Source organism: Vanellus vanellus (genome assembly GCF_965231255.1).
Source record: "Vanellus vanellus genome assembly, chromosome: 20".
NCBI lineage: Eukaryota > Metazoa > Chordata > Aves > Charadriiformes > Charadriidae > Vanellus > Vanellus vanellus.
Genome location: NC_138925.1, coordinates 5,325,964 through 5,340,550, shown reverse-complemented (window position 1 = coordinate 5,340,550; position 14,587 = coordinate 5,325,964). Strand labels below are relative to the sequence as shown.

General features: G+C 40.0%; 2 protein-coding genes across 3 annotated transcripts in view; both read left to right on the top strand.

Moving 5' to 3' along the window:
• The first annotated feature begins 4,304 nt into the window (after positions 1 to 4,304).
• On the top strand, positions 4,305 to 8,016 carry RBP7 (retinol binding protein 7). The gene is made up of 4 exons (XM_082493696.1): positions 4,305 to 4,432; positions 6,886 to 7,064; positions 7,333 to 7,434; positions 7,755 to 8,016. The coding sequence occupies exons 1-4, from the start codon at positions 4,360 to 4,362 to the stop codon at positions 7,803 to 7,805; spliced, it is 405 nt and encodes a 134-aa protein (XP_082349822.1). The 5' UTR covers positions 4,305 to 4,359; the 3' UTR covers positions 7,806 to 8,016.
• A 4,023-nt stretch (positions 8,017 to 12,039) lies between these two features.
• The window catches only part of UBE4B (ubiquitination factor E4B), a 42,166-nt gene continuing 39,618 nt past the window's right edge, over positions 12,040 to 14,587 (top strand). For both annotated transcript variants that reach the window (XM_082493630.1, XM_082493631.1), the window contains exon 1: positions 12,040 to 12,302. In XM_082493630.1, coding sequence (XP_082349756.1) covers positions 12,279 to 12,302 — 24 coding nt within the window. In that variant the 5' untranslated portion in view covers positions 12,040 to 12,278. The remainder of the gene's footprint in view (positions 12,303 to 14,587) is intronic.

Genomic DNA, 14,587 nt, shown 5'->3' with positions numbered 1-14,587 from the left:
AATAATAAATGAGCTTTTACTTTTGAGCCAAATGTATATAGCCAGAACTGTTCTCTGTAACTGGAGTTGAGAAGAAATGTTAGGATATTAAGACTGTACATAAGTGAAATGTTCTTCTATGCTAGAAATCTGGTTTTGAATCTAACAGTATATTGTCTGTATTATATGAATGTAAACTAGAGAGACACTGTGAATGTCATGGTGATAGAATTCTACCTCCCTTTATTTGCCATCATCCCATTTTTATTTGGATTATGTGCCTTATTAAAAACGCCAAGGATTCCAAAACGCTACCTAACGGGTCAACAGCTTTTTCATACGATCTCCACAAGATGACTCTGTTCACATTTTTGAGATCAACAAATCCATCAGAATGTAAGACTCAGGGCAGGAAGCCTAGATGCTGTTGGGCAAGTCTAGAACCAGGTCCATGTTCCAGGACCATAACCGTGACAACCCGTCATCCTCCTTCCTGGGGCAGGGGATCCCCAAAGAGCTGAGGCAGAAGTGTAGGCTTCCCTAGGAGATTAGGGGCGGTCTGGAAGCCAGAAGCCAAACACACAGTATCACAGGTGGCCCTAGGGCCTACAAGGCTCATCTAAAACCCTGCAGGGGAGTCGAGACACTATTGGGGAAAACCTGTAACCTGGTAACCTGCAGCAGAGCTAGCATCAGCATGCAAACGTGGAGCCCCAGATGAAATTCTGCAATTAACATACACTACAACATCTGTGTTCTGCTAGCTCCAGCCTGTAAAGGTGACTATCTACAGAGAATCACCAAGGAGATTAGTGTAATAAAATCAAGTCACAACTTAGAAGTGCATCTGTAACTGCACTGTGACAAAAAGTAGCATCAAGGATTCTTAATTTTTTTGTTGGCGATTCCTGCATCAAATGTGCTTGGTCTGCCATTTTTTCCCCTAGAGCTCAGGCACGCTTACACTGTCCTTTGATAATGAGGCTTTATCATCATCATTTATCATCAATAGTAATAAAGGTACCGAAGGATAAATTATGCCCCCTGTGACACTTCTGCAGTCAAACTGCCATAACTGATTGAAGTTAACTGTATTATTGATGGACAAGATCTACTTTTCTCTATTGCTCACTGTCTTTATGACTGACAAGAATAGAGGGCAAGAAAAATTTATTTTCAGGATTCAAGTCAACCAGCATGCTTCTGAGCAAACAGAGCAGATCTTTCTAATGGGAAAACACCCTATTTATGTGCTCACCTTTCAGAGTAAAACTGCACTTTAAGTCTAGGTTTATTCTTCTAAATAATGATGCTGGCATGTGTCCGTGCACTTTGTGTAATTCTAGAGAAACTGCAAATTCAATAGGATGTTTTATAAAGCTTTGTTCTTCAAACAGTTATATTTCAGTGGGTTTTAATGTAGTTGCGTGTGATGGGTTTTTCAATAAAATAAATTGCATGTAATATGCTAATTTTAGCCATCCTGTTATTAACCAAACCTGATGTCTGATGACTGTGTGATTTTTAAGTAGGTAGAATGATGTCAGTGCAGAACAAACAAAACAGAACATTGTTCAAAAATTACACTGACTGCTGAATACGGAACTTTTGTTTTGCTAGTGGGATCCAGAAACCTGCCTGTTACAACACTAGAAGTAACCACACACTAACAATCTACTGTCCCAATCAGTTATAAATATTAGCATCACAGTCAGTGATGTGGCCTATTAAAAAATGTTCAACAGGTGTAACTTTCAAGAATGGACTAGATCTAAAAGAGAATCCATATACTTGAAAACGTAAGGTTTGTGAATAATGCTGTTCACTAACTTCTTTATAAAAGAGTTATAATGCATCCACAGATGTTCTACAAACAAAAATGAGGCTTTTTGGTTTTACATCACTGCATTTGGTTCTGCTCTACTAAAAGAACGCAGGGCCCTTATACCACACATGTAATTCAGACTCAAAATATTTTACAAATACTGCAACAGCAGCAGAAACCACTGTATCTGTAATGAGGCCACATCCTTAATGGAATGTGTTAGATGTGCAATGCTGCACAGCAATTAAGATGGAAATGGAAAAAAATTCTTTCCACAAAAAGAAAATCAGGAATTTGTAAGGGAGAAAGAAATGAACCATCACAGGATGTGGCCAGAGCACTCGGCACATCTTACAAAAAGTTCTATAGGCACTTCTTTGACTGAGCCTTGAAATAGTAAACCTAGTAGTCTTTAAAAGTCTTAGTTTGAGATAAAGGACTGATTTACGGAAAGAAGCACCACATCCCAGACAATCTGCATAATCTCAATTTTAAATTAAAATGTTATATCCAGGCTTTTACACAGGACTTACCCAAGTACTGACTTCTCTTTACTTGGAAGAGTCAGTAGTTTTGCAACAGTGCTTTACTACCATAACCCCATAATAACAAATTATGGGTGAAATGTTACTATTTGAGTCCAGGGGAAACATTAATTTGCATTTCTCTGTGCCATTCCTAGTTTAGTATAGGTTAGAGAACAATATCCATCTGCAAACAGGAAACAAGCTTTGACGTCCTAATTTCCTACTTGCATGATTCTGAGTCACATAGGGCAAACTGTCAGCTCCAAAAATGTAGCTAAAGTTCAGGGAAACTTAATTTTCTCTGCAAAATATTATCTTTTTATTCAGCCTAACCAAGTCAGTAGAGAGAAATGTAGTAGCTATAGGTGAGTTTCCTCATTCAAAATTCAGAATACCAAATTCCCTTTTTAATGTGGTAGCAACACAGTTAAGACTTCCCTTGCCCATCAATTTTGGGTTTTTCTTTTAATGTAGCCTTCATTATGGCACTCATTACTGTCCCAGCTGACCCCTTAAAATATGGGATTAAGCTAATGCTTATACATATGCGTGACTTTGGGAATGATTGTTTTCCCCATTTTACTGATAAGGAAACTGAGGTACGAAGTTATCATCTAGCTCTCCTGTACTTAGCAATGCTAGAGTGACTAGTTGTTCAGGATTATTAAATTTATATTTCTCACTTCGTAAATTGTAACAATAAGGCATCCAGTTTGCAAAAAAGTAACCACAGATGAAAAAACTGCAAGAGATTGGAGAATTATGTATCTTCTAAAGAAAATAAAATCTCACTTCCAAATTCCTTATATATTCTTTGCTTTTAAAGTCAAGCATTCTTTATTCACTTTTCAAAACACGTTGATGAGTCATTCCCTAAGAGTTTTCTTTCACTTCATTGCTGAAGATAAAGTCCAACAGTGCAGCTTACCTGCTGCATCCCGTGCTCTACTCCCTACATGCTCTGCCACAACGTACAGCATCTAATAAAGCATCAGTGGGAATAATTTTTGTATCACCTCTCCCTTATTGTATGTGTCAAGAATAAAAACCAAAGGGGAGCTACATCTTCTATATACGTGAGCATACTTTTTGAATTTTTATTGTTATTGGCTATTTTTAGGAGTTGAAAGTGGATTGCAAGAACAGGTATTTGTCCTCTTCCCCATCTAGGAAAACTGATAAATACAGAGCTGCTGAACTGGGAGGAGAGCTCAGGCCTCTGGATCTGTTCTCTCATGCCTAACTGTTACACAAACTTTCTGGCTGCTGAGGCATTTGAGAAAATACAGAATTTTGTATATGCATGTTCATTTACCTAGGATATAACTAACAGCATTAAAGAAACCAGAACACAAATAGGTAAGCTGTGGCACAGTGGAGATGTGTTGAGTCAAATCGGAGAATAACATACACATACAAGATTTGTATTTCACTTTTCTGTTATAACCACTGGACAACGATGCTGCCACCTATTCACTCCAGACATAAACCAACACGATATAATACTTATCTCTATTACTGTGTCATAGGTACCGCTTTAAAATTAGCTGATACAATAACATCCACAGTTTAACAGTCAATCCCTGTCTGTTCAAATATAGCTTGTATTTACCGTGGGTAGATCACCTTTTCAACAAATACGTAGATTTCAGATCATAAAGCCACAGATCTCATATACATGCCAGGAATTTTAGTAACAACAAAATCCGTCCATGACTCTCTTTAAAGTATGGGACACAAACTGTTTAAACCAGTTTTTGGTTTGCATTGTGACTCTTGGGCTATTAACATTTGCCCCACACACAGATTTCAGAAACTGTGAACTTTTCCCTCCAGTGCCGCTGAAGCTGATCTACAAATACCCTCTCACCTATTGGCTCAGCAATAGTGCCCTTCCCCTCCATCAGAAAGGCTCTGGGGTATAATCCCACCCACAGTCTTCCTTATATAAGGCCTAGTTGGAAAACTACTGCTTCATTTTTGCTTTTTGGTTGGAGGGTTACTGTATCTTCTTTCTACAGTCTAGCAATGCCTGTGGATTTCAGTGGAACCTGGAACCTTATCAGCAATGACAACTTTGAAGGTTATATGGTGGCCTTAGGTAAGTGAAAATACCTGATTCTATCCTTATTCCCTTCCCCCATAAGGGTCCTCCTGAATTGTAAGAATCTGAGTTCTTCTAAAACCTAGATATTGCTGAAACTTCTTTATCTGAAAAGCAATGGAAGGATCTTTGTTTATTGATAAACAAACAGCATTAACTATATGTTAGCCTGTCACCCAAGTGTCTCTGCAGCTTTTGGGAATTTCTCAGTTTACTACTTGTTAAAAGTAGAGACTCCATCAGAGATAAGGAAGATTTTGCCATATCCACTCAATTTCTTTTGCTTTTTGAGCACACAATTACAGAGCCTATGTCTAGGGTTAATTAAATGTTAAGTAACAAAAAAAATAAATGCTTGGGTATTTGCCACTTCCAGGCAGTTGTTTAGCTTAGTGTCATTTATCTTTAAACAGCTTACAAAATATTGTGACTTGCTGAAAGGTCTAACTGTCCCTTTTCTGGACTGCTTGAAAGTAACCTCTTACCTTGCTCAAATCTTTTATAGAGAGAGATTAACTGTGCTTTAATGGGGAACTAAGAAAGTTTTCAGTACTTTATTAGCTTTCTTGTACAAAGCTCATTACAGACTAACAGCAGGAGACTTTGTGCTGCCTTCTCTCCTCCCTGCCTCTCCCACCCCTTCCTGCCTTTTTGACTCACATAAACTGATGACCAGCAGTGTTCTTTGTTGGTTATGGTACACACAACCAGAATGAAATCTGTTTTCTGGCTGTTCCTGTGCTGGGTGACCTACTTGAATTGTCTAGTTGGTATCTTTAACATGGTGAAAGAACTCTTCTCTGTTTCTAATCCTGTTATGTTATCAATTAGGAAAAACAAAAGGGTGCTCCCATAATGAGGATTTAATCCTCAGTTTGAATACTAAGTAATATACTCTTAATATATTAATGTTTTCAAATGGAATAGAAATTCTGTCTGTTCCTCGATATTAAACATTGTCCAGCTAAATAAAAAGCTTTTGAATGAAATACAACAACCAAGCTTGTGAAAAATGCCATTTGTTTTCAGCATGTAATTTGGGGAAGTTACTTAAAAGTAAAGGCAAAGAATCATGTTGATGATTTACAACCTATCTTTAATTACTCCTGCTTGGTTGCCAGTATAGCGAACAAAACAAGGACTGTAAACAATATTGTTGACCTAGAATGAAAAACTTTTCTGACAAGGTAAGTAAAGCAAGGCAGCTGATCAGCTGAGTAACTAGAGTGTTATGGACAAGGACGTGGCTATTCCAAGCCTAGCCCTTCCTTCAGTTTAAAATCGACCTCTAAAGAATAGATTTGTAGGTAGTTTGTATTTACGCAGTCTTGTAACCATGTTAAGGCTTAATGGGTTTGGCTGTTGCCAGTACTGAACTCAAATCCCTCTATGCTAAAATAAACTGGTAACCATGTGAAAACATGACTGACAGATTCTGGCACTTCTGTAATGTATACAGTAATGAAGTCCCACTTCAAACACAGACTGCATAATGAGCCATATGGTTCAACACATGGTAGCTGAACACACCCTGTCAAGAAGATCACAACCCCAGCTTGCATAAAGGGAGACACTTCTACTGGTCATATAAAATGGCACTCTCAATTTAGGTGATGAAAACCACTAAATTGATTCATATACAGCCCCCCACTTTACCCATCCTCCCTCCTGAAAACCCAACTCTGAGCATGCTATTGGGATGCAATGTAATTCAGTTGCCTGCGAAATAGATAGCCTGTTCTTCTAAAGAAACATTCACTAGAGAAATAGGAAAAAAACAACCAACCAAACTTCTAGAAGTACTGCTTTAAGCTCAGTATGACCAAGAACATCAGGATTCTGTTAAAGATGATGACTGATTATTACAGGCAACCAGGAAATCTTTTGACACATGTGATGTTTTCTAGTTGCACTTAAAAAATGTTAATAGCAAGTGGCATGTCCTGAAAACAAGCTTGAGTAATTCATTTTAGGACTGCCCTTCATTTTACCCTATTTAGGGTATAAGGTGCAAAGATTTCTTGTTAATTCACATAATGACTTTCCTCTGACAAAGGATGAGAATAGGCATTAACTATTCCCTCTAAGCAGGGGGTATGTCCGAGACCAAGCTTGGGGTGTCTGCATGGGGGAAATCAATTCTCCTCCACTCCCAAAAGGACTCTTCTGACTGAAAATCCTAGAAATGTTGCATAGGAATTGTGTAATGATTGAGTAAACTGGTTTGCAAAGAGCAAAATGTACAAGAACATGACTTGATCTGTGTAACATACAGCTTTAAAAAAAAAAAACACACACACAAAAAAATCCCAAACCAAACACTACCAAACCTTGCATAGCAGTAAGGTCAAACTATTGAAGAAATGCTTCTAGTAGCAATAAAGGTAAGTCCTGGCTGTCAAAACGGCTGGTGACAAATACAACTCTGACCTTTTTTCTTCCTGTCCAAGGTATTGACTTTGCAACACGCAAGATAGCAAAAGTGCTGAAGCCTCAGAAGGTAATTAAACAAGATGGCGATTCATTTTCTATCCATACCACTAGCACATTCAGAGATTATTCGCTTCAGTTCAAAGTTGGAGAAGAGTTTGAAGAAGATAATAAAGGCCTGGATAACAGAAAATGCAAGGTAAGACTGAATATACATATAATCAAGAGGCTGTGACAAAATTAAGATGCCACGATCAATCCAGCTACTTGAGCTGAAATTGTTTCAAGAATACTATTTGTAATGCAATGCAGAGGCAGGAGCCCGAGTTACAGACAAGGCATTTCACTTTCCCTCAGAATAGTATTTAGGTCCCTTTTTATCCAGGAAAAAAGAACATTGTCCACAAGTCTATTGCAGAACTGAGACAAAGACATACAGAAACACTTTTCTTTTTCCTCTTCCACAGAGTCTAGTTACCTGGGAAAATGACAAACTTGTCTGTGTCCAGACTGGTGAGAAGAAGAACAGGGGCTGGACTCACTGGCTTGAAGGAGATGACCTCCACCTGGTATTTACTTCAGATTTCTGTTAATTCTGTCTCTACAACAAAAATAAGATCTATGATGTTGTCATGGTGTGCACGAGTCTTCTAGCTTTGTAGTATTTGTAATGGATAGTACACAGTGAGCACATTCTGCTTTGATTCTAGTCTAGCTGGAACAACTTCATTGTTTCACTGCGGTGTATAGTTAAATTCAGAACGTTACACATAACTTACTAGCATGGCAGCAGAGCGGTGGTCAGTAGTCATGGCAAAGAATCTATGTTCACTTCTAGAAGCAGTTCCTTTGATTATTATGTACCTGTATACTTTTGTTTTTTTGGTAGGAGCTCCGTTGTGAGAATCAAGTATGTAAACAAGTCTTCAAAAGAGCTTGAATATGTCTACTGGCTCCTACATGGAGAGACAGCTATATACAGGAGACTATGCATCCTCATGTTCAGTGATGGCTGTACGGGCAAGAACTGATTCCTTCTACCTATTAACCTAAATGGTCTGATGTTTCTGGCTCAGGAAGTGTCTGCAGCTGTCAGTGTTAAAGATCTGATTTTTGCTAATAAAAGCCCCAAACCAATCTTAAGTACTTGACTTATGAATGTGTGTGTTTTTCAGAGATTAAAAAAAAAAAAAAAAAAAAAAAAAAAAAAACAAAACACAAAACAACTCAACATAAGTGATATGACTTTGGTCTCTACTTAACTAACAGTCTAAATGAAAACAAGAAACACTGCCTATTCTAAAGGGCATGCCAGTATCAAACAAAACAGAGTGGGAACAATGGTAGAGAAGTGAGGATAACAAAGGAAGCAGACAGTAAAGGATACAGATTTATTATTCAAAATGCTTCTCTTTAATATGCAGAGCAGTAGTTAATGCCACTTGCTTGTATCTTGTATATATAATGTAAGGTCCTATGTTGTGCCATAGCTGCTTTGTTCTCAAAATAATTAAGTTCAGCTTAACAGAGGAAACCACCCTGTGATCAAATCCCAGAACAATGAAGATGGGTCTTGAGTCATCCATGTAGATTCCAGTCTGCAAAATAATTGAACTCTATAAGCACATATATGGAGTGAAAACAGTGCTGCTTTAGTTAAGGATTATTTGCACACATCTGTTCGATTAGGTTAAATGTTTTTCTTTTTGACCTTGTGTAATGTTGTACAGAGAAGCAGGTTTTGTTCTGCCCCATGTAAACTTATGTAAGTGGTCATATCAATGGGTCGTTACATGTGAAATGAGTTGCTGCATACTGTTGGTAGCGATAGCCTTGCAGGGATCTTATCACAAGTGGAAAGAGAAAAGAGTTTGACTAAATCTAGTTTAAGCTTAGTACCTTAATTACTTTCTTTGCAAAACAAAAAATAAATCTAAAGTAATTCCTGACATTTTAAAACCTAAGTAACACCACTTTTCTGATACTTCCTGTCAGTTCAGAATTCTTAAATTTACCACCAGAGGCAGACAATCTGTTGGAGCTTGGAGGGCTTTTTGTTGGACTGAACACCCCCCCCCCCCCCCCCCCATATAATTACTAGAGGCCTATGGAAATTTAAGCTAGTTTCCAAAATATTAAGAAAAGAACTAGTATTCCTTATACAGCTAGGGAAATTTGGGGGACCAGCACTAAAACGCCTGGTGTTTATTCTTTAGATCCTGATAGTGTTTTCCTTCTGAACTGAGCAGTTTTCATTTATTTGAAAACAAAATTACTGTTGCCGTGTTATTCTAATACAAATAACAAATTCATGCAGCAAACGTATTCTGTTACGTACATCGGCAATATGCAGGAACAGCCACGCAGACTTTGCTACTAGATGCCACTAGATGGCAGCTCTGGAACGCATTACATCTTTATTTAAATCGTGGAGGTTCCCAACAGCAGTATTTTAAGTGTTAAATATTGCAGATACTCAAACCCCACAACTTTTAAGCTGTGCACTCAAATAAGATACGCATGAGAAGCAATACAGAAAGGCAATGATGACCTTAAGAACTCTGTTAGTACAAAGAGAGACTCCAAGTAGAAAGAAACCAGAAAAATGTGACCTTAGAAAACTGTATGACTAGAAGCGTAATAGTTCATTAGTACCGTTGCTATTAGGAAAGTCCTCACTGTTAGAAATATAGAAAAGTTATTATCAGCATTGATTCTACTTTTTTTATTGCTACCTTCCTACTTCAAATTGCTGATTTGAAAGCTGGTAATGTTGTGTAGAACTTCCTTAAGGATGCTTTGGAGATTTTGAGGATGAGTGAAGCTGCTACAGTGACAAAACTGCTTATCCTAATTTAATTTATATGTTAATCAATTCACATGCTTTCACAAAATACAAATGAAACATCTTGAAATGCAAGGTGAAAAAAGAACAGGAGCAGTCACATGTTCTGGAAGTGTGCGTGGGGGGAAAGACATTAATATAGCCTTCGTCAAGAAGATATGCACTTGAATTATAGATCTGAAGGACAAGAACAAAACTCCTCAGAGAAGCACTTGAAGGGTTTTATTCAAAGGTGTTTCAGACCACTTCAATTATCTTACACTATTGTTTTGATGGTGAAACTTTTTCATCAACAAACCTGATTTTTTTAGTGCATCTGCTGACCAAGTGTATTATAATGATTTTAAGGTATGCCAGCTGCATGCGAAAGTACTTTATCCACAGGTCAACAAAAATGTGTTGCCTTCTGGATTCTGCAATCAAAATAGACAATGGAAACCCAGAAGAACAGCCAGGATTCACAGATTCTAAAACACTTTCTCTAATGATAATATGAAAAAAAAAGTCATACAAGTGATATATAAAAATGTAAGGAGTCGTATCACTGAGTGTAGTTTGCTGTTGCTGTTTCTAAAAAGTTGGTCTTTGTGACAGAGGTACACAGACTACTTTTAAACAGCATGTAACTCTTCCCTGACATCATCAGAAGTACCTTTAAAGTTACTAATTTTTACTCAAAAGCTTTTAAGACGTAAATTTGTGTGTAGTGCCCTAATAATTTTCTTGCATGCTATTCTGTGCAATGGCTATGTAATATGGAGTGAACCAACAGTTTAGTGTAAGAACAAACCAGCAAGTGAAATCATGTAAAAGCCTGTGATTTGGATTATCGCCCCAACTTCATTGGAAAAAAAGCCAAAAAACCCAAATGAAACATAATCCCAAGAAGATAAAGAAATGCAAAATGAAGCATAATCTAAAAATCAAAGATGACAGTAGGCATATGTTCTACAAAAAGACCGGCAATACAAGTTATGATGCACTTATTTACAAAAGAATGTTTCCCATTCTGGGCACCTTGGTTAAGTCATCAAAACCATTGGTTTTGTTCAAACACTTTAAAATCAATATAGTACATTAAGGCAGATGGATACTGACACATAAGACCAAATATCACAGCTGCCTCATATATGCATTAAAAAAAATCTGATCAAATTTATTTATAATTATTTGCATTGTTTATAGAAATATGTCTTAATTCTATCCCTTGTTCACACAGACCGGTTTGCTTCCATCTTAAGAACATTCTGCTGTCCTCCTTTAATGGGATTCTTTCACTCGCTGAGTCAAACTCTGCTGCACTGCGCAGAGCTGTCTATTAGGATCTTATTATTAGTGACTGTTCATCCCGGGGCAAAAATCTGCTGATGCAACTCCTATTTTTTTGTCCTCTTCCAAAAGAGCAACTTCTCAAAAGCCTTGTCTTTTTCACCTATGTGTATTATAACTGGTTATAGCTGGACACAAACATCCAACTCACTTAAAGTCAACACAGACCCCGGCTGTTTTGTTCTCCAGCTGGAGTCTCATTTTGAGGATGAGGGAAAAGAAAGAGGAAGAAAGGATGAATATCCTTCACAAAAATACCATTTTGTGGTATAATGAAAGAACACAAAATTTGTGGGTTTATGCAAGAAAGGAAAAAATACTTCAGGTTCAAACTACACTTAGAAAGGGCTAAGGCCCAGTACTCACTGGGCTTAGCGCTTGCTTTTTCCTTTGGTATGTCATACAACTTGTAGTAATTAGACAAAAAGCCTGTAGTATCTCGATCACTCGTCACTGAGAAGCGAGTTAACACCTTAAAGGAGAGGAGCGCGCACGGACCCGGTAAAACGGGAACATTTCAGTAGCCTGGTCCCAGCTTGGACCCCATCGTCCGTACCTGAGGGGCTGCTCCCGCCTCCGAGCAAGCGGCGACGCCTCTGCCGCCGGCCACAGCTCCATCCTTCCCGCCCTTCTCCCCCCGCTCCCCTCACAGCTCCCCTCAGGGCCAACTCCCCTCGGCACCAGCACCGCCCCCGCCCCCGCCCCCGTTACCATGGCGCGCGCGGGCCGCCCCTCCCCGCCCCGCCACGACGAGCCGCTGGGGCCCCGCCCCTCCCCGCCTCCCGACGCTTGCCATTGGTCGGCGCGGCGCAGGGCCCGGCATGCCCGCTTCCCTCCGCGGCGCCGGGCGGTCTCACGTGATCCCGCCCCAAGATGGCCGCCGCCGCCCTCTTGTTTTGATGAATAATCTCTACGTGGGGCAGGGGCCGCGGCGCGGGCGGGGGCCGAGGCCGAAGGCCGCGGGCGGGCTGGGGCAGCTGGGGGACCGGCTCCCCCTGGGGCGCGGCGGCAGCTGAGGTTCGGGGGCTGTGAGGAGCGGGTCGGGGGCGGCGGCGGGTCCGGCTGCCGGCGGGTGAGGCGAGGCGAGGGAGACGAGGCGAGGCGCGGCCGCCCCGGAGATGCCCTTGTGAGGCAGCCCGGTAGGGGGGTCTGAGGCGACAGGAGAGCGCTTCCTCGGAGCTGCCCCTCGGCGGGGCAGAGGAAAGCGCCCTCCTTCCGTTCACCATTAAGAGGAAGGCGATGGAGGAGCTGAGCGCGGATGAGGTGAGTCGGAGGGCCCGGGGCCTGAGGGGGCGGCCGGGCCCCGCGGGGAGAGGCCGCCGGGCAGTGCTGGGCCCCTCTCCTGGCCCCCAGGGGCAAGTTGTACGTGGGAAGGGGTGTTACTGAGGCGCTCGGCCTTCGCCCGGTGTCTGTGCTCAGTGTTTTTCGTGTTCCTCCCCTCTGCGCGCTGTCCCTGACCTGCCGACCCCCGGCGGGTCGATGGGGTTGAATTGCTTCTCTCCTGGTTAATTGTTTATTCTCTGCTTCCATCTGCCAGGTAGTCTTTGTCTGAGGGAGGGCTCCTTTCTGTGTGTAACGCTAAGCGTTTTATATGTTCTCTCTGTGTAATTTAAAGTAAAAATCAAACAACCTACTTCTTAACATAGTAAAACACTTAAAATCTTGCTTCCTCAAGCTCTTGCCTGAGAAGCAAGGGGGTCTTATATTTAATACCACTTATTCTTGAAACAGGCTTCCCAGTTTCCCAATGCTTCCTTTGATTTACCTCTTTTTAATTATTGATCAATCTCTTGTTCTTTCACTTAAGGGTTATACACGTTATGATTCTATTCCTTGCCCATGGAGGGGGGGGGTTGGAACCAAATGATCTTTAAGGTCCCTTCCAACCTAACCCATTCCATGATTATGTTGTGATTGACAAACATCTGATATGGAATAATGTGAACTGTTTCTAGTTTCTTCCTTTTCTTTCTTTTAAATGTAACTAAGGTCTTATGTTTTGCCTGTATATTGGAGGACTCTCAAATGAATTCTGTCATTGTACCGATCAGGATATAGGGAGTTTCCCACTGTCCCAGAGTAATGTCCAGGTCATGTACAACTTTAAATCTTTCCCTGTCTCTTTAATATTTTCATATTAAAGTGTATTGTGTACATATAAAGTGTATTGGACCAGCTGCAGCAGAAGCTTATTGCTGTACTTACACTCCATGGAGGATCAAAAGAAGTTATTTTTGTTCTGTGCCATATCTTATGGCAGGATTGTAGAGCAAGGTGGCTGCAGTTGTCACTCAGATTTGTATTCCAAAAAAGTTAAGGTGTTTTTGATTATGCTGTATATCATGATTTAGCAATCCTGCTATGTTGCAGCAGGAGCTAGGAGGAAATACTTGGTGCTATTTACTTGATGGGGGTCCTCATACTCTATGGAAGCATTGAGAAAAGGCGTACAATTCCCATGTTGGGGCGAGTGGGATAGGACGCTGGTGTTGTAATTTCTGCTGTGAAAAGGGATCCCTAATTTTACAGGTGTATTTCATGAGTGCTTTGTTTACATGCAAGTCTGCTGATGGTTAAACTGCATCTGATTATGAGGTGTTTTATGATTAATTTCAGAATTATTCAACCTATGTAAGCTTGTTTGTGTCACTGCTTCAGCAAATTACTGACATCATCAAGAACACTGCATCGTGGAACTGAGGCTGCAGAAAATGAATTCTCCAGTAGGGACTCATCTACCTTTTCTGGCAAAATGTTTGTCATGAGTGACTCAAGTTTTTCCATGTCTTTCTGGTACAGGTCAGCTAAGACCAAAGCTGACTGGTCCTTTAGGTGATTGCTTGAGACAAACTTAATCTTATATCATTTTAAGAGAGCCACGCTGTCGCTTTTTAATGTTAATGGACCCCTCATTGAAAAGTCAAAGCCAAATCTATTATAAAATTCCTCTACTTCTTCACTTTACTATTACTTGGCACAGTGGACCCTGGATCAGAGGTGGGCTATAGGGAAAAACAGTTTATGTGGACTATATGGAAGAATAGCCTTCTAAAATATTTTATATGTGACTTCTATCTGATTCAAACTTTTTATCTGGTGGTGACTGAAGGTGAAAAACCACTTAACTAAGGTTGAAATTAGTTGCAAGCCTCTTGTAGATTAGGTTATCTTCTTGCATTGAACTGTAATTAAGTATAACATTAATAGATTGTAACTTAAAAAAAGAGATAGACACAATTGATAATGACTTTGGGATTATAGGATGTATTTTAGCTTCAATGAGATATTTTGCACTGCTATCAACAATGTCTCTCACCGAAATTTTGTCAGTGTTTACTTTGTTAAAGCACTAGAAGTTGTCACTCACTGCAGACCATTCTAAAATCTTTAGGAGGGGGGAAAAAAGAAAATTCCTTTCGGTGTGTGAATTTTAGCACAAGGTGAGAATAAGGACTGCATGGAAAAAAGCAGAATCAAGCCAAATGTGGCATGAAGTGGGAATGAATGATGTGAACTTAGCCTTTTTTAACGTTTATATGATTTTTGTG

What these genes read in the sequence shown, in the direction of transcription:
- RBP7 (XM_082493696.1), top strand. Translation starts at nt 4,360, where the DNA reads ATGCCTGTGGATTTCAGTGGAACCTGGAACCTTATCAGCAATGACAAC. An exon ending in AGGTTATATGGTGGCCTTAG is followed by an intron (nt 4,433 to 6,885) that starts GTAAGTGAAAAT and finishes TTCCTGTCCAAG; the next exon opens with GTATTGACTTTGCAACACGC. An exon ending in AAGGAGATGACCTCCACCTG is followed by an intron (nt 7,435 to 7,754) that starts GTATTTACTTCA and finishes TTTTTTTGGTAG; the next exon opens with GAGCTCCGTTGTGAGAATCA.